Genomic DNA, 18,349 nt, shown 5'->3' on the forward strand with positions numbered 1-18,349 from the left:
GAGATACTCCACCAACACACCACACTGCCCCCCCCAAAATTTCCCTGCTTGTTAATATGAACTTGATATTGACATAAAAAGTCAATACCTCTTACAATTATAAAAGGGACTTTACCTAACAAATGCAATCAATGTAACCTGGTTCTTCCTACCCTCAAAGAATCCCCAACAATAAAAAAAGAAATCACTTTTAATAAAAAAAAAGAAAGTCAACACCTTTGAGGCAGCCGGGGCACTTGACACTATGTAAAATATGCATGAAGTACCTTCAGTCAAGTTTTTGTGATCTTTAATGTGTCACTCTTTTGAAACACTCATGATGGAGCATGCTGGGACTCAGAATCCTGGAAAGTTGAGCAAATTTTGATATTAACAGATTGCATTTTACCTGTCTTAAATAGCACCTGTTCAGACAACCAAGTGACAGCTGGAATTGTTAATCAGTCAGAAAAATTAGAACTGTTTACAGCATTAGTGCTTGTTTTCAGGTTTCAGCAGCTGCCAGTTCTTTCTGTTCCTTGGATGAGGAGAGGGCACTTATAGGGAAGATGATCTTGAAGCAGCTATTTGGCATTTGTGGGGGCAAGCGTTAATTTGCTTGATCATGAATGCCACAGCCAGTCACGTCACCACCAATTCCTTCTGGGACCTTAACAGAAAAAAACACCAGTCAGGTTCCAGAAGGAGCCTCCAAGCTCGACTGTTTGCAAGGCACCTGCACATGATTTACATGCTGTGTCAGGGTTTGGAAGGCAACCCAGTGAAGGAATGAATGATTAATATTGAAGCTCTGCAATAACAGGCTGTGAAAAGTGATAAAAGGAGGTAGACTGTCTATTCAACCTTGATTCCAAACGTCCTCAAAATGTATTTTTTTCTTAAAATGGAAAATTATGCTTCTTAGCAGTCTAGCAGCAATTTTTGCATTGAGAGGTTTTATTAGGGAATTTGTTTTTGCTGATATTTTATACTGAAAGTTCATGCTACATTTGCAATGTTCATGAGGTTCCCCTAATTCCAAAGCTTATTTTATCCTTTGATTTTTTTTTTTTGGCATATGGTATATATCACAATGTCCTTTCAGCCTACCTGTAATTTAGTAACGATCTGCCTGCTTATTTATTTTACCTGGCGTTGCTTATCCCATCATGTAGTGTTTTTCTTTTAGTGCAGAGTGGTTTTCAAATTATATCAAAAATTCCATTAATGTCATCACCTAAGAAATACCAGGAAAAAGTTAATAAGATCCTCTTCTCTTTCATTTGACACACACTGGATTTTCCCTTAGCTCTTATTTCCAAAGATGATTTGGTTTATAAATCCATTTACTGTTAATACTTGCAACTTGTTCTGAAAATATGATTTGTTTGTTCTAGGAGAAAACTATGTGATTAGATAAAAAACAATTGAATAATAAAGTAATTCTAGGTAAGTTTAGATACTGTAAAAATACAAAAAAGGAAAACGTTTGCTTTCATTCAGATGTAAATATGAACTTGAAGTCAGCTAAAGTGAACTTATCTTTCTTTCTTTTTTATTTATTTATTTATTTATTTTTTTGAGACAGAGTCTTACTATGTTTCCCTCGGTAGAGTGCTGTGACATCACAGCTCACAGCAACCTCAAACTGTTGGGCTTAAGTGATTCTGTTGCCTCAGCCTCACAAGTAGCTGGGATTACAGGTGCCCGCCACAACACCCAGTAGTTTTTTGTTGCAGTTGTCATTGTTGTTTTGGCAGGCCCCAGACCGGGTTCGAGCCCGACAGCCTTAGTGTAGGTGGCCGGTGGCTTAACCACTGAGCTATGAGCGCCAAGCCTAAAGGGAACTTTTCCTTTCCTGGGAACAGATTAACAATTTGTGGAGTGGCTACACATGGCCCTTACCCCGTGCCAACCCCACTGATCAACTGTCTCCTTGAGTTACCCAAATAGACTGTTCTCATTCACCTTTGACCTGTGCACATGCCTATGTGTAGTCCATTTTTTTCTAACCCTCTTTTCCTAAATAACCTCTACTAATATCGCAAATCAAGTTCAAAGATCAGTCAACAAGTAAACTCAAAGTGCATAGATTCCTCTGTGCACTTAGAGCTTGCATTAACATTGTAATTTTACATTGATTTGTGTAGTCATGTGATAATGCCTGTCTTTCAGCTGTTAGCTTCATAAACATAGGACTTCTTGGATTATTTTCCCTTTTTTATCTTTTTTTTAATGTCGGGGAATACTCATTTACATCCTCTGAGAAATCATAGCATATGGTAATAACACTCTTAGTGAAATTAGTATTATTAAGTGTTTTATTCCTGCGAAAGAAATTGGAGTATAGAATTACAGTCACATTATTTGACTGCTTCTGACGATGAACCTATTGAAACCTGAGCATTTAGAGGTATAGTTGAACACAATCATAATTGCATTTTGATAGCCATTGTATTCTAACATGAAATTTACATATTATAAGGTAATAGTCCAATGAATTTTCAGAAAATGAGCATGCTCAAGTGACCAGCACTGAAATTAATAAATAGAAGATGAACCTCATCCCAGATGCCCTCATAAAGCCTCATTCCAGCTTTAACTATCTGTCAAAAAGTAACACAACCTGGACTTCCCATAGGAGAGCTTACTGTCATGTACTCTTTTCCATCTGGTTTATAGCCTTCATGTTTTTGAGACTCCACCATGTTGATCTATGTAGTTATGGTTTATTCATTTTCATAGCCTAATAGTATTTCATTAAATGAATGTTCCACTATTTGTTTGTTTCACTGTGACATTTCCATTTTTTAGCTATTATGATGAGTATGTGTATTATCTATGGTCATTCTCATCAATGTCTTTTGATGGACACATAGACACAGGCTGTACAGTATATATACTTAGGAATGAAATTGAAGAGTTATAGATTTTGCATTTACTCTGCCTTAGTGACACTTCAAACCGTTTCCAGAGTAATTGTACCCTACACTCCCTTCAGCAGTAAGAGTTCCAGCTTTACATCCTCTTGAAAGTGTCTCATCTCTTTTCTTTTGCATTTTTCTACACACGGTATGTGCTATGTGATTGCATTTACCTCATTAAACTTTCTAAATTATTAAACATAACCTGTTTCACATGTATATGCCACCTTATTACCCTGAATTGAGTTTACATCCCCGAGAGCAGGGCCACGTGTTGGATCCTTCTCTATGCTGAAATAACTCCAACCTAATCCTCCTGGATGTGCTTGTGCTTCTCCACCGTGCTCCGTTAAAAGGCAGTAAGTAGATAGGGTGGGAGGGAAAGCCTCAGTAAAGTACATGTACATTTTATTGAGAGTTTGAGAGACACAAATACTTAGGAGAGGATTCCTCTTAATTTTTGTTCAATTTCACTTTCCATTTATGTATTCATACACTCAGCTCCATGTTGGTGCTAAAGAAAAAAAAAAAGAAATCACTGGTTTCCATTGTCTACATGCCTTAGTTCATTGTTTCATCTTTCTACTCTGCAGTGTAAAAGGATAATTAGAAGTTACATTTCCCCTGATGGGGATCCTGATGACATTTCTCCAGGAAGACAGTATGTTTTTTATATCTAGCTAAGTTATTTCTCTCGTTTCACCTATCAGTGCCAAAAGTGCACAGAAGCCACGAGCCCAACACCAAACTTTCCCTCACTCCCTGAAGGAACAAGGTCAGCCAGTGTGCCTGAAATGCATATCCAGATGTCTAGGGGCACAAAGAAAGCCCAGTTGCAGTTCTCTTTTACCCAGCTGCTTTCAAAATAAGCAAAAGCAAATAAAGATTGGGAGGGATAACACCCAGTGCCTTGATGGCATTTAATAGTGACAGTTATTCACTGAAAATAAGAAATTTCTATAGAAATGATAATCAACCTCTTGTGAGTATATGAGGCTCGTAAAACCTGAAGAGTTTTAAAGGTCAGCAAGCAGGGAAGGTTTTGTCCTGGGGATAAATTTCTAAATAACCCTGAGGAGAAAGAGAGGAAGGGAGGGAAAGAAAAAAGTTTAACTTGATGAGGAAAATGTGCACACTTAACAGTTTTTGGATTATCATTTAATTACAACCATCAGTCACTTCACATCTGTCTTCTCTTCAGCACTCGAGAAATTTCTTCTAAAAGCGATATAATCCAACCAACAGAGGATACATAGCCCATTCAGAATCCTAAGGATGAGAAGAAATATTTAAGAAATTGTCCTGTAGGATATTTTAAGAAATTACCTAAAAACAGGATAGTAGAATTCATCTTTAAACAAATACTAGAAAACCCCAGAATATGATTATCCTTTTAATTAATAAGGTAAACATTTAACTACCTCTTCCTCTTTACCCAGGTCAGCCATGAACCGGTGACCATTTTCAAAGGGCTTTGCTTCCCAAATCACTTTATTTCAAGCCATGTTTTTACTAGTATGTGAAACTGGCCTGCAGTGAGTCATTTTATGAACATGATTTTACATTCTTTTTAAATGAAGTCCATTTAATGTTGAGCTTTTAGAAATGCATCGGCTCTTTGAACTGGTTCGTAGGGGATGCCAGCAAATGTCTTCACCGACAGCTGTTATTTTTAAGATTCAAAATGTTTTAATTTCTTTTTGTTGAGGGGTTCACACTGACTATCCCTAAATTCTTTAGCCAAGGAATTAAACTGCTTTAGGCTTTTTAAGCTCCAGCGTGTTCAATGAAGTGTTTCAACTGTGGCAATCTCCTTGTCCTGCTACATTTATCTCACACTGGATACCTACAAGCTTCCCTCTTCTTCTCAGGCAGATAATTGCAAAGGGGTTGGAACCAGAGAAAAGACTTGAGCTGGTGCTGTGCAGCAGATATAAAAAGAAGTGTCACCCTGGTAGAAGTAAATAGACTCTGAGACTGTAATCTCTGGTCTTATTTATTTTTAAAACCAGGGGACAGCTTGTTGTTTATTTGTCTACAGAAATCTTTGTCTGCAAGTCTTGTATGGTTTTTAACTTGTTTTTATTTCCATACATTCTCAATATTGTAACAGTCTTCTGCCTTCTACCATTTTTGGTTTTCTCTCTGAATATGGATTTTTTGGCAATGGTGTCGTTGGCCGTGGCCTTCAAGGTTCTTTGTGTTTTTAAAATAACAGTGTGTTCGTTACCTGTTTTGTCCAACAGAGTTCATCTGGTGATTTAATGATCAGAAACATTCAGCTGAAACACAGTGGAAAATATGTTTGTATGGTGCAAACTGGAGTGGACAGTGTTTCGTCTGCCGCTGACCTCATAGTACGAGGTAAACATTAATGCCTCCTGTGTTTCTAGCTTCACATCTTAACTGAGCATTCAGTGCTGGAGGAGAAACCATGATAAGATGAGCATCCGAGTTATAATATTGATTTGACATCCCCTGTCCCATGTAATCCAAAAAGCATGATAATAAGGATAGGTGCTAATTCAAAGAAATAAAAAAATCTCAATTGTGCCCTGCAAATAGCTGTCACTGTAATTGTCAGTCCACAGCTGTTGCCAAGCTGATGTCTTTGGGGTATGTCATTAATTCAACTATTGTGTTTGATAAAAAGCAGAATATTGCCTGTGTGTGGCTGCTTCCAAAAGAATCAGGATTATTTAGACTGAGGAAATTTGCCAACGTGAGCTACTGTCCAGAGTACTGATTTGTTAGTGGGCTAAACAATGACCAGAATGCTGCACTTCTAGATAACAAATTAGAAAATACAGAAGCACACCTGTGGATGAAAGGGAAAAACATCACACCAATGTCCTTTACTATGGAAAGGTGCAGGAGCCCCACTGAACAGAGGCCTCAAAGAGCAGGTGTCCTCTGCGGTGGAGAGTAGTACGGCTTGGGAATTACTGTCTCACATCTAGATTTAAGCTCTAATAATAGAAAGATTTTAAAAATGGGAGTTTTATTAAAAGGTAAATGGCCTTTTTCCTAAGTGCTTTTGAAATTGGGCTCAGGTGGAGGTATCGAAGTGGTCGTGTGACATTCGCTTCTCTTTTGTTCCCCACTGTTTGCATCTGTGCCTTCCTTAGGTTCCCCTGGACCACCAGAAAATGTGAAGGTAGATGAAATTACAGATACAACAGCCCAACTCTCTTGGAAAGAAGGTACAGACAACCATAGCCCAGTTATATCCTATTCTATCCAGGCTAGGACACCTTTCTCCGTGGGTTGGCAAACCGTCACAACAGGTAAAGGGGAAGAGGCAGATGTCCTTGGCACATAATAAATGGATTTCAAGTCGGTGCTGAAGCATGCAGACTCTTACCTCTCTGAAATATTCCTTTGTAGTGCCTGAGGTCATCGATGGGAAAACACACACAGCTACTGTAGTCGAGTTAAACCCATGGGTGGAATACGAATTTCGGGTTGTAGCCAGTAACAAAATTGGAGGTGGAGAACCCAGTTTACCCTCAGAAAAAGTAAGAACTGAAGAGGCAGGTTAGTGCTTTGTTTACTGAGTAACGGGTTACTAGATGTCCCTGCGTCTATATTTCCTTTCCTGTGGCTCTGAGCTCCCAGCCAACAGGGGGTCAGCCTCGGAATCCATCCGTTGTTGCAATTATCTGACCTTCCTAAGGCAGAAGGGGCCATATGGCATTTGTCAAAAGAAACATGTGTAAGTGATTGTGATGTCGTGTGACATTTCCAAGAGTTTAGTCCATCGTAAACGATCATTAGCACATGTTGAGTGAATATGTTTTTGTCACTTAAGGTTATAATTACTATCTGACATAGTTACCCTATTAACAGGGGAAGTGCTGTTTTCATTTATAACAAGCATTGACAAATTGGGAGGATAATGACATTTGGGAGTTCTGCAGCTAGGAATCTCAATCTGCCAAAAGCTCAGCGAATGAGCCTAAGCAATTGATGAATAGGTGTGTTTTGTCTCCTCAAGTGTTAAATTAAGAGAGAATCATTGTTAAGAATTTCTACACGAGGTAACTATTTAATATTAATGTAGACCATTAGACTCCTTTTGTAAATCTAAAAATTTCCTAACATAAAAACTCAGAATTAGAAACTGTACATAGTATATCACATTACAGAGATAGCTAAGGAGATACACAGACTTTCCTTTTCGAAGTATGTAATATTAATATTAACTAAAATGGTGTTCAGACTAGAGCTTTTAGAAGCTAAACTGAAATAGAATTCTTAGAATGTGTTTCATTAATTTTAATGATGCGTTTTACTCGGGACGACTCACATGATGTTTATTCGAGGTACTATGTGACGAAGGGGGATTGTGCCTGCCTGGTCACTTGTTCACATAACACATACTTAGGGAGTCTATTACAGCTCAGCACTTTCTAGATATTGCAAGTACAGCTGTGAACACAACAGACTCACATTCCTGAAACTTACTTTTCTGCTCATGTCATGAAGTTCATTAATCATAAAGTTCTCCATGTAAGTGAGCTTTCTGATGCCTGCGGGAGTTTTATATAGAATACCTCCTCACAGGATTCAGGGATTCAAGTCTGGGTCATTCTTATGTAAATTGATGTTCTGAGAATTATATCTCTGCTTAAAATAGTCACAAGTTAAATGTTTGTGCTAGCTTGATTTCTCCTCATCCCTGGTGAAACACTTTTCTTTGATTATTTATTTATTTATTTGTTTTTATTTTTTATTATTAAATCATAGCTGTGTACATTAATGCAACCATGCTGGTTTTATATGCAATTTGAAATATTTTCATCACACTGGTTAACATAGCCTTCCTTTTTCCTTATTTTAACAACTTTCAAATTTGAAAAGTATCTTCCAAATGGGTCATGTTTTCCTATTTAAGAAATTTTGAATCTTTTAGATTTTCATGCAAATATGAATTGATGATCTCATCAAAGATACATATACCCAGATGTATATATACACATAAAGCACACATATATGGATATATAATGTGTCAATAATAAAATTATTTTAAATATTAAAAAGAAGCATCATTGAGTCTTCTTTCAGATGAGTATTACTAAATGTGCATGTGGTTTCATCTCTTTTTCTCTGACCCACACAGTTCCAGACGTGCCTCCTTCTGAAGTCAATGGAGGAGGCGGAAGCCGGTCTGAACTAGTGATAACCTGGGATGTAAGTATTTGGGCACCTTTCCTGTAAGGACGTTGCTATTTCCCTGATCATTATGGCCTCCTAGGTGGTGCTGCTGGTACCAATGGTCATGGGAGCACTGGTAGCCAATATTTTATATGCTTTGTCTGTGCCAATCCTTGTTCTGACATTTACCTTGCATTTTCCTCATTTCATCCTTACAATATTGTACAGATGAAAATACTGTCTCAGAGAGAATATGTCATTTTCTCAGGGTCATCAGGCTGGTAAATACAGGGACGAGAGTCATGTCTGAGCAGTTTTCTCTCCAGCTACCTTCACAGCTCTCCAAGTGGCCCAGCAGCACCCAGTGGGTGATGCCACTTACTCTGGCAGGTGCTTGAGTTTCAGTTTCTTTGACAGCCATTCCCTCAGCCCTTGCTTTATATCCTAAATTAAGGAAAAGTTCAGTTAGATTTTAAGTCAGAAATTACTAGAATTATACTATTATTTCAAGATGTGTATAAAAATATGAAATGTCAAGAGATTGCAATAGAACACCACTAAAAATTTTTGAATGACCCCAGTACAGCTGTCAGCTTAATTAATTGGCCAGTCAAGGTGGCTCACACCTATAATCCCAGCACTTGGATGGGAGGCTGAGGCAGGAGGATCGTTTGACATCAGGAGTTGGAGGTTGCTGTGAGATTCTGTCTCAAAAAAAAAATGTTTTTTAATTAGTAAATTATTGTGGTGTTTACTTCCTTTCTTTTTAGTTTTACTGCTTTGTACTTAATCATCACATCATCATTTATGTTTCCTAATGTCAACATTAGAGATCAGATCATTTTTGTTAGATTTAAGAGATTAGACATTCTTATTAATCTCACACTATAATTGTAGAGTTGCTTATTTCTTCCAATAGATAGCAATATTTTGCTTACTTCTTCCCACAGAAATCAATATTTTGCTTTCTACATTTTGTGGCTATGTACAGAGATCGTATATTTTTAACTGCAAGTATTTCTTAATATTATAAACTCAGACTTGGGCCATAAAATGCTCAGGTATGTGAATACTAATGGGAAATTACCCTCCATTATCTGGATGGCTGTGAAAGAGTGCTTGTGTCTATTTGAAGGCAACTGACATGACTCTTCCACTGATGTTTTTCTCTTTTTTTATTCACCTGCCTAATACAATATAAATTCTTATTTGCTGACTGTTGTAAATGCATATGGATGATAGCTCCATTCCTTTTTGCCTTGCCTCACATGGAAGGGTGATTCACTATGCCTTTCCTTTACAGCCAGTCCCGGAAGAACTGCAGAATGGTGAAGGTTTTGGGTATGTTGTTGCTTTCCGCCCTCTGGGGGTCACCACCTGGATCCAGACAGTGGTGACATCCCCTGATACCCCAAGATATGTCTTTAGGAATGAAAGCATCGTGCCATTTTCACCGTATGAAGTTAAAGTGGGTGTTTATAATAACAAAGGTGAAGGACCATTTAGCCCAGTGACAACAGTGTTCTCTGCAGAAGAAGGTATGGAAAACGTGATGATGAATCATTTCCATCTTAATAAAACATTTGTTTGGAAGTCCCAAAAATTTTCAAAAACTAATTTGGAGTTTCTTTGTGACTTTAGACATATTTTTCCAAAAGAACAGTGCCCAATGTTATAATTATATTCCCAGGGCAGTTCGTAAAGATCAGCCATAATTGACTTGAAGTATAAAGCCTAGTGGTTTCTATAGCATTTGTCCTAGTTTACACTCCCCAAAGTAGACCTACCGCTTGATCCAGAATCCCACTACTGGGTGTTTACCCCAAGAAAAAGAAGTTATTTGATAAAAAGACACCTGCACTAGAATATTTATCAAAACATGGTTTATAATGGCAAACTATGGAACCAACCTAAGTGCCCATCAACTATGATTGGTTAGAGAAAATGTGTGTATGTGTGTGTGTGTGCACGTGTGCGTGTCCATGTGTGTATATGTGTGTGTGTGTGTGTGTGTGTTTGCATGTGCATGCATACCATAGAGCCATAAAAAGGAATGAAATGTCTTTTGTAGCAGCTTGGAACTGTAGACCATTATTTTAAGTATCCCAGGAATAGAAAAACAAATACCACATATTCTCACTTACAAATGGGAACTAAAGGAAAGACAGATGTAGTCATGAAGTGATGTAATGGACACTGAAGGGAGTGTGTGAGGGATGTGAGAGATAAAAATCTATTCATCGTCTACAATGTACCCTGTTCTGGTGATGGGTAAACCCTTGACTTCAGTTTAATGCAGTTCATCCATGTAAGAAAAAACACCTGTTTCCGTAAGTTTTTTGAAATTAAAAATAAAAACTTAATAGGTACTTAAGAGGCTGTAATAATTAGTTGAAAATCTGTTTATGTGGAATAGATCCTACTTTCCAGCTTCTGAAGCAGGGAACAGCACAGCTTTCCTTGGAGGAGGGTAAGAATAGCATATTTCTTTGTCACTGCCTACTCTTAACTTTTACGGTGGTTCCTACAACGTTAGCCACGTTAGCAGAGGATTAGAAAGTTAGAGAGAATTTTAGCAGATGGAGTGTGAGGACCAGAGCATAACATTCCAGATGTGGAGCATGGAGGTTTGAAAGATATGAAGTCTAGCTGGTGCAGATCACACGCACTTCACTCTGAACCATCCCTTCCTCTGCCTTTCTTTTGTACCTGCCCCAGATATTGAGACATAACTATTTTCTCTCAAGAGCATTTTAGAAAATAATGATAAACATAGGAGAGTCAGATCAAATTGCCATTTCCTAGATCATCAACAACTGAATAGTGGCTGTCTCACATAGTTCTTCTTACTAGAAACGACAGGAACTAACCTATATTGAATGCTTACCATCTGTCTGATGTTACTTGATCTGAATTTTCAAATGACAAATGAAGTATTGGAGCTGTCATTATATTTCCTGTTTTCAAGTGAGAAAATGGAAACTTTGAGAAAGAGATTAATAATATGACAAAATGCCAGTGGAACCAGTGTTTTAAGCAAAGGTCCTTGCTCTTACCCATTCTGAGCTCGTAAAGTACAATATCACACTCCAGCCCTGACAATAAACTGTAAAAAAATTGCTCAACAGTTGCCTTTCCTAAAAATAAGTAGAGTTGAATTTTCTTAAGGTCCCTATCTTTATTGTCTTGTCATTTTCCATTGATTTCTGAGAGAGGCCAAGTTTTAAGTATCATAAAAGTCTTTGCAAAAGAAATTGTTTCTAATTCATAGACATACCTCATTTTCCAAAGATTTCAGGGATCGCAGGGCAGTTCAGAGTCTGGGAAGTGATGACATTCCGGAGGGAGTTTCCAGACACTTCCTGCCTACCCCATGCATGCATCCAGGAGCAGGGGGCTGGCAGCTGGAAGAGATGCCTGGCCTTTGGCCTATTCCTGCCTCCTTCCATTTCCTTCTCCTGTTACCCCTGTTGCCCCTACTGATGAATCGACCAAAGGTCTTACTGTTCATACATCAGAAATGTATTCTGCTCTCTTAAGAAAACAGAGAAAGATTTATTGGAAATATACTAGGACATCTCATTGAATCAAAGAATGAGTTAAACAGCCAAACTATTGAAGAACCTTAAACAGAGAAGCTCTGGGGCCTCAGAAAATTGTCTGCTTTTCTAGAGTACCAGCCCTAGATTGATTGGCCCCAAGTACTCCACATCTCTCAAAACCAAGTTTCAAATTCTCCAGAGAGAAAATCTAATAGGCTCAACCTTAGACCAAGAATTGATCTCAGTATCAATCATCCATGGCAGGGAGCAGGATCATTCAACACAGAAATGGATACTGGGGACAGGGAGAGTCCTGCTCAGAGCTATGTGCTAAGAGAGGAGGATCACTGTGAGCCCCAGAAAAACCCAGGAGTGTTTATTACAGAGGGGTTCTTATTGTATAGTCACCTGCCTGTCCCACTCCTTCAGAAGAGTATAACTCCCATGTCATTTGTGTTTATCCCTTCCATGGGCCTAGACTGGAGAAGGCATTCACTCGCTTCTTACTGAGTAAAATGAACTTGACCTTGATCTTTGGCAAAACAAAAAACAAGTAGTATTTATGAGCATAGGAGTTCTCAGCTGTAAACTGGAGGGATGGAAAATAAATACAAGGTGGAGAGAACAAAGGGAAAGAAGGGAAGAAAAGAAAAAAACAAGAAAGAGGTACAAGGGAGGAAAGTACTGGCTGCTACAACTTTTGAGCAAGGAAAAGCCTGTAGCTAATTTGCCATCTTTTCTTAGGAAGTGAAAATGGACTAGTGTGTATATTTTCAAGACATGGTGTGCATGTTTTTTAATAGGTGATAAAATTTTCAAGTATGTTAAAATACTTTTTTTTTTTAAAAAGTAAGGACTTTCATAGACTTTTAAAATTATCTGCCAAAATTGCCATTGTGTTTCAATTTCTATTTTCAAACAGAGCCTACAGTGGCCCCATCTCAAGTCTTTGCAAATAGCCTATCTTCCTCAGAAATTGAAGTTTCATGGAATACCATTCCTTGGAAGTTGAGTAATGGGCACTTACTTGGCTATGAGGTGATTTCTTTTAAAATTAACTTGTGTGTGTATGTTAACATGCTACCTTGCTCTCCTTTCATTTAGAATTCTTCTTAACAATGACATTTTAGGAAATCTATCTTCGGTTGAAATTTACTTACCAGGCTGTCATTCCCCTGATGATCAATATGATCAATGCATACTGAATTTAACTCAACCAGTTGAATGGAAATAACTTCAGTTGGGGTAGAAAAGGAATAACAACAACAAAAAGAATATGAAAGGAAATCATGTATCACATGGGCCAAATATTCCACATGGGTAGATTGAAAAATGAGGATGAGATTGAACTGCAATATCAAGTTCATAGCATATTTATGCCAAGAGCAAACCACTGTCCTCCCACTCTTTCTTACTTTCCTGGTGGCCTTGTTACTTGAAGGATTCTTTTCTAGGTTGTAGAGAAGTCAGCTGTGTATATCATAATTCTTGCCTTCAAAACATTTCTGAAATAAGATGGGGATAATATAACACCAAATGTAATGAAGGTCAAACTAGGTCTCCCAAACAGGAAATGTTTGGTAGTGAAGAAGGACAGGTCATCTTGAATGGTTCATTAAGGTGGTAAGACTTAACAGGACTTTCAAGAAAAAGTAAGTACATGTTGAGAGCATGATTAAGCATGGTGTATTGGAAGTGCAGTGGACCAGATGCCTACTTGCAGAAAGAATAAAGTTCCTGCAGAAGGGGTGGCTGCAAAAATGCACAGGAGGGCAGGGTCACGGGGGCTTTGAATGCAAAGAAGAACCATTTGGACAGGGCCCCAGATTTAGTAGAGAACAGTTGGAGAGAACTGGGAACATCTGAGCTAAGAACAGACAAGATAAATAAAATCTGAAGATTCTGTCAACAGTGATATTGTAGGATCATGAATGGGATTTCATTCCCACCCACAGCTGCCTTCCTAGGAAACTTCCCTTATGCTTGTAACTCCTGATCCAGTGGCAGGCTTACCTAGCACATTTGCATCACAGGGCTACATTCCCCTCCATCTACCAAAACACCTTCAAATGGTGGCACCAGGTGGACATCTAATCAGTGGCAAATGCTCTGTGTACTGTTAAGCTGAATCGGTCTCTTACTTGAGATATTTAAGAAATAATAGTGATTATAGTTAGTGGATATAAGGGCTCACTTTAGGCTTCTCAAGGTAAGGCCATTGGTAAGCAGGACAAAGCTGGTCTGCAGAGATGAGCTGGAGCTGATATACTGCCAGTCACCTCGTAAAGAATGAAGGAATCAAAACTCCATGGAGCCTTCAAGGGAGCAAAATAGAATAGCTCTTCAACAATTGGTTCTTAATTAGCCTGGTGTATTCCTTTTTGTAATATTACCTTGCCCTTCTTTTGGGTAAACCCCCTTCATAACTAAGAGAGTTTGTCTTCCTTGTAACCAAACAAGCATTGGCTTATTTGTAAATATTAACAAATGAAACAGAGACAGGATGATATGTAGAGCAGTGATGCTCAAAGAGTGGACCATAGTCCAAAGACACCTGAGTTTTCTGAGTCTGTTGTTAAAAGTCAGCACCCAGAACTCTCCCTAGATCTACTGACATCAAATACACAGGACTAGGTCTTGTTAATGTACATATTTAGTAAATACCTATATGGAAACATCTTCTTGCACACATAAATGTGAAAAATGCTAGTAGTGACACGGAGAGACCTGATCAAAGAGAAAGTCATCTGAACTTAAGGAAGGTAGGAATGAAGCAGTAAAACACCACATAAAGACAGCAGAACAACTTGAGCAGCATTTAAAGGAAGTTGGTTGGAAGATTCATTTAATCCCATGCCAGTGGATGTCAGAAATGAAAGTGGGACAGTGGGGTGAGGCAACAGTGTGTCCCCAATAGAGAACATCAGTGGCATTGACAGGGACGGTAAGTAGGTGGAAAGAGTGTAGTAGTGAGGGAGTGTGGTATGGAGAGAGTGCAGCTCTGACCCCCATCTCCTGGCAAATCCAAATTCTGCCATTTTCCCACCATGTTGGGAAAGTTGCATGAACCCTGGGAGCCTCATTTTCCTCACTTGCAGAATGGGAGCAACAACAGGCTTCACCTCATTAGGACATGGAGAGGATTGAATGAGGTTAGATAGGTAATGAGCGTCTCATTTCTGGCTCATCATGATAAACAGTCAGTAGGTGTGAGCCACATCTCAGAAGACCTTTTGATAATTGATTTATATATTTCATCCTGAGTATTCTGTAGTAAATATTCAACTGTAAGCTTTTTTGCCTCTAGAAAGTGTATGGAAGGCAATCAAGAGGAGATTGCTGCAAAAGACTTCCTTTCTAGGTTTGTCTCCAAAGTTTAACCTGGGAAGAGATCATTCCATGTTTCCTGGAGGGTGAGAGGAAAGAAAATGCTACCACGCAAGTGACAAAAAAAAAATAGAAGAGAAATTTAAATGGCCTTGGAAGAAATAAAAGTCTGGGGCTTACAAAGCCTCATGGGGCCCACATCTTTCTATGGGCAGTGCCCAGGTTGGTGGCAAGACCGTAGAAGGGAAGGCTGTGCTTCCCACAACCAGTAGTGATTTCCCATTCACCAGACACGGCCCCAAACTGTTAGAACTCAAAGAATCAAATCAAATGTTATCAAATCAAATCATGAGTTATCTTTACAAGGCTTATAGAAGGAAGACCCACAAATAACTGTGGTTGGATCTTCTATCAGCTGAGCAGGACATAGGATTCAATGTTAGATCAAATGTCTTAAAGACAATAAATGAACACATTGGGCACTTCTTAGATGGTGGACTAAGATACACATGCACCATGGATAACTTTACCCTTTATGAGCTATGTGACAAGATCACAATTCCTGACCTGGTTGTAACTTGTAGAATAGTTAAGAGAAATAAAGTGAGATTTATATATGTTTTGATGTATACATAAATGGATTGTGAGATTCCAAGCACAACAAGAATGTTAGGAGTTGACAGAGATCGTTGGACAGCTTAAGGCAGGAAGATGTTGATTTTCTAATATAGTCATACACCATACCAGTACAATGTACATTCTTCCGGTGACAGGTAAAACCCCAACATCAGCATGATATAATTCATCCATATAACAAAAATCACTTAGACTCCATGCAACACATAAGGACATTTTAGTATAGGATGGACCGCATGTATATGTGGTCCCGTAAGATTATAATACCATTATTTTTATTGTATTTTTCTATATTTAGATACATTTAGATATGTAAACACGTACTATTATATTACATTTGCCTGTAGTATTCCAGACAGTCACCTGATACCCAGGTTTCTACTTTAGGAGCAATAGGCCATATTATATAACCTAAGGGTATAGTAGAATGTAAACATAATAGGTTTGTGTAAGTACACCCAATGATGTTCATACAACTAATTTGCCCAGCGATGCATTTCTAAAAATATGTCCCATCAATAAGTGACACATGATGCTACATAAATTTCAGGTCATAAAGAGTCATCAAGATGAGGATATTTTATAAAAAGGTAGAATTACACCACTGTTATTCATCTCAGAAAAAAATCAAAGAATTGTCATAGAGTCCTTATAGTGTCTAGTTGTACACCATTGTAGAATTAGGTAGATCTGAGTTCAAATCTGCTAGGTTAGAATATAAAGTCCACAAAGGGCAGGGAACTCAGCCCGTTTGTTTACTTACGTAGCACAGATGCCTGGACTAGCATCTGGCATACGAGAGGTGTGCAAAAATGATGTATTGGTTGAATAAATGCAGTTTTGGTTCTGCTGTCCTACTGTGTCCTTGAGCAAGTTGCTAAAGCTCTCCAAGGCTCAATTAAAACAGAGATAAAAATGGTCAATAATTCACAGCATCATTTAAGGATTAAATGAGATAAAGCAGCCACTGTCAAAATGGTCCAAAGAGAATTGTGGCTTCCACTTTTCTCCATTTTGAGTATTGAGCTTTCAGATGCAATTGTACTGAAAGAACAGAAATTCAAAGGCCATGTACAGGAACACTTAGCACAATCCTAATGCATGACCCCATGGCTGTGGTTGCTGGGGCGGCTTGTGTTGCTATGAAAGTGGGAGGCACAAAAACATGAGAAGAGTTGAGAGAAAATAGGAATTTTCTTGAAATTAATTACAGGTTAAAAATGCACCTCATCGTGCCGGTGTGTGTGAAGAGCAGCAAACAGGAGGACCAAATGTAGTATTAATACCATAGAGAAAGGAAACGACGATTAAAAATTCCTTCCTCAAGTGCTTGGGAAGTACAAAGAGAAAGAGAACAAGCTGCCAGAAAGAAGTCTTAATTGCAAAAATCCTACAACATGATTTATATGATTCCACCAAGATAAAAACACGTCTTTTCTTAGTTTCAGTAATGATTGAAAAATTAACCCTGGGGTGGGGAGGGAGAAATGAGTTAGTGGAGTATTTAATTATCAGTCGTGTGGTGAACTCTCTGGGTTGCATTTTCCCCATTTGGCTTTAAAATTGTTAATGGCTCCTGCCTTTCCCTCATCTCAGTGAGGGCTGATCGTGTGCCACGCGGTGTGCTGCGCACACACCATCATTAGCATCCAGACTAATTTTCTTTCTGATTTGCCCAAGCAGTAGCTGAGCAGCTCATTTCTCTGGACTCCAATTTATTTTATCTGCTAAGCCATTACACTCAGCCTCAGATCTTTCTGCTGCCCTTTCGGGTAGGAACCAGAGACGCAGACATGATTAAGAGGAGTCAGCCTTTAAGTTCCCGAACAGTGGGGGCCTGGCGAGCAAGAGCTCTCAGGTTCCAGCATAGTCTTTAAAGTCTTCTTGTATTTTGAAAGAATAAAATCTGGGAGAACGACCTAAGTGACTAAAACAAGTCTACATGTGTGAAAAGATACAGATCAGCCAAACTAAAATAACACTGATGCCTTCTTCCAGCTTCCTGTTCCAAACAGCTGTGCAAAATGTCTTCAGTTCCTAATTCTGTAATTATAATGGAAAAATATGTCTAATATTTGAGTACCTTTTTTGAGAAAATAAAAATCCCACTGGGGGGAATAAAACATACACATTGAGTCTAATTTTCCGCAATTGGGCAAAGAATGAACTTCATTCTAGCATGTGTTGTATGGATAGGGTAAAATTGAATACAGACAATTAAAACATACTTAAACAGAAGACCACCAAAATGTATTCACGGAGTGTAATGCAGACTTTTGAAGTTGGAGCAAAGGATGGATACACTGGAATGAGCAATGGCTGGACTGTGAGATAGACCCTGCCAGACCATGGTTCAGCATCGAGGGATACAGGGAAATAAAAATCCCAGCCTCTGTCTCTAACCACGCCCCGTCACCCCCATCTCCTACCTCCTACTAGCTACATCTAGCAAGAACCTGGAAGGCAAAGGAGTCAGACTAACATAGTTAAAATCGGTCAGATCTCCCAAGGCTAAGAGCAAGATAAATAAGAGAGGAAGGTAGATCTGGATTTGTCTTCCTAAAAGACGTTGAATGCATTTTTCCTTGGTTTCTATTTAAATGTGTCTGGTATAACAGCTCAGTTAAAATATTTGTCTCTTCGTAAATCTGAAAGTCTAAACATAATTATTTTGGCCTACTAAAAGAGTATTTCTGAATGAATACCTGTTAGTTAATGGTTTAAAAAGATGCCATATTTTCAATACATTATTTTTATAAACTGCATTTCATTTTAAGTTTACAT

At 38.4% G+C, this 18,349-nt stretch overlaps 1 protein-coding gene across 3 annotated transcripts in view; it reads left to right on the top strand.

The window, feature by feature from the left end:
- Positions 1–18,349, top strand: part of CNTN3 (contactin 3) — a 373,051-nt gene that overhangs the window by 328,985 nt on the left and 25,717 nt on the right. For all 3 annotated transcript variants that reach the window (XM_053599702.1, XM_053599704.1, XM_053599703.1), the window contains exons 14-19: positions 5,150–5,267; positions 6,032–6,190; positions 6,291–6,440; positions 8,026–8,096; positions 9,364–9,598; positions 12,525–12,640. In XM_053599702.1, coding sequence (XP_053455677.1) covers positions 5,150–5,267; positions 6,032–6,190; positions 6,291–6,440; positions 8,026–8,096; positions 9,364–9,598; positions 12,525–12,640 — 849 coding nt within the window. The remainder of the gene's footprint in view (positions 1–5,149; positions 5,268–6,031; positions 6,191–6,290; positions 6,441–8,025; positions 8,097–9,363; positions 9,599–12,524; positions 12,641–18,349) is intronic.

Source organism: Nycticebus coucang, chromosome 8 (assembly GCF_027406575.1).
Source record: "Nycticebus coucang isolate mNycCou1 chromosome 8, mNycCou1.pri, whole genome shotgun sequence".
Taxonomy (NCBI): Eukaryota; Metazoa; Chordata; class Mammalia; order Primates; family Lorisidae; genus Nycticebus; species Nycticebus coucang.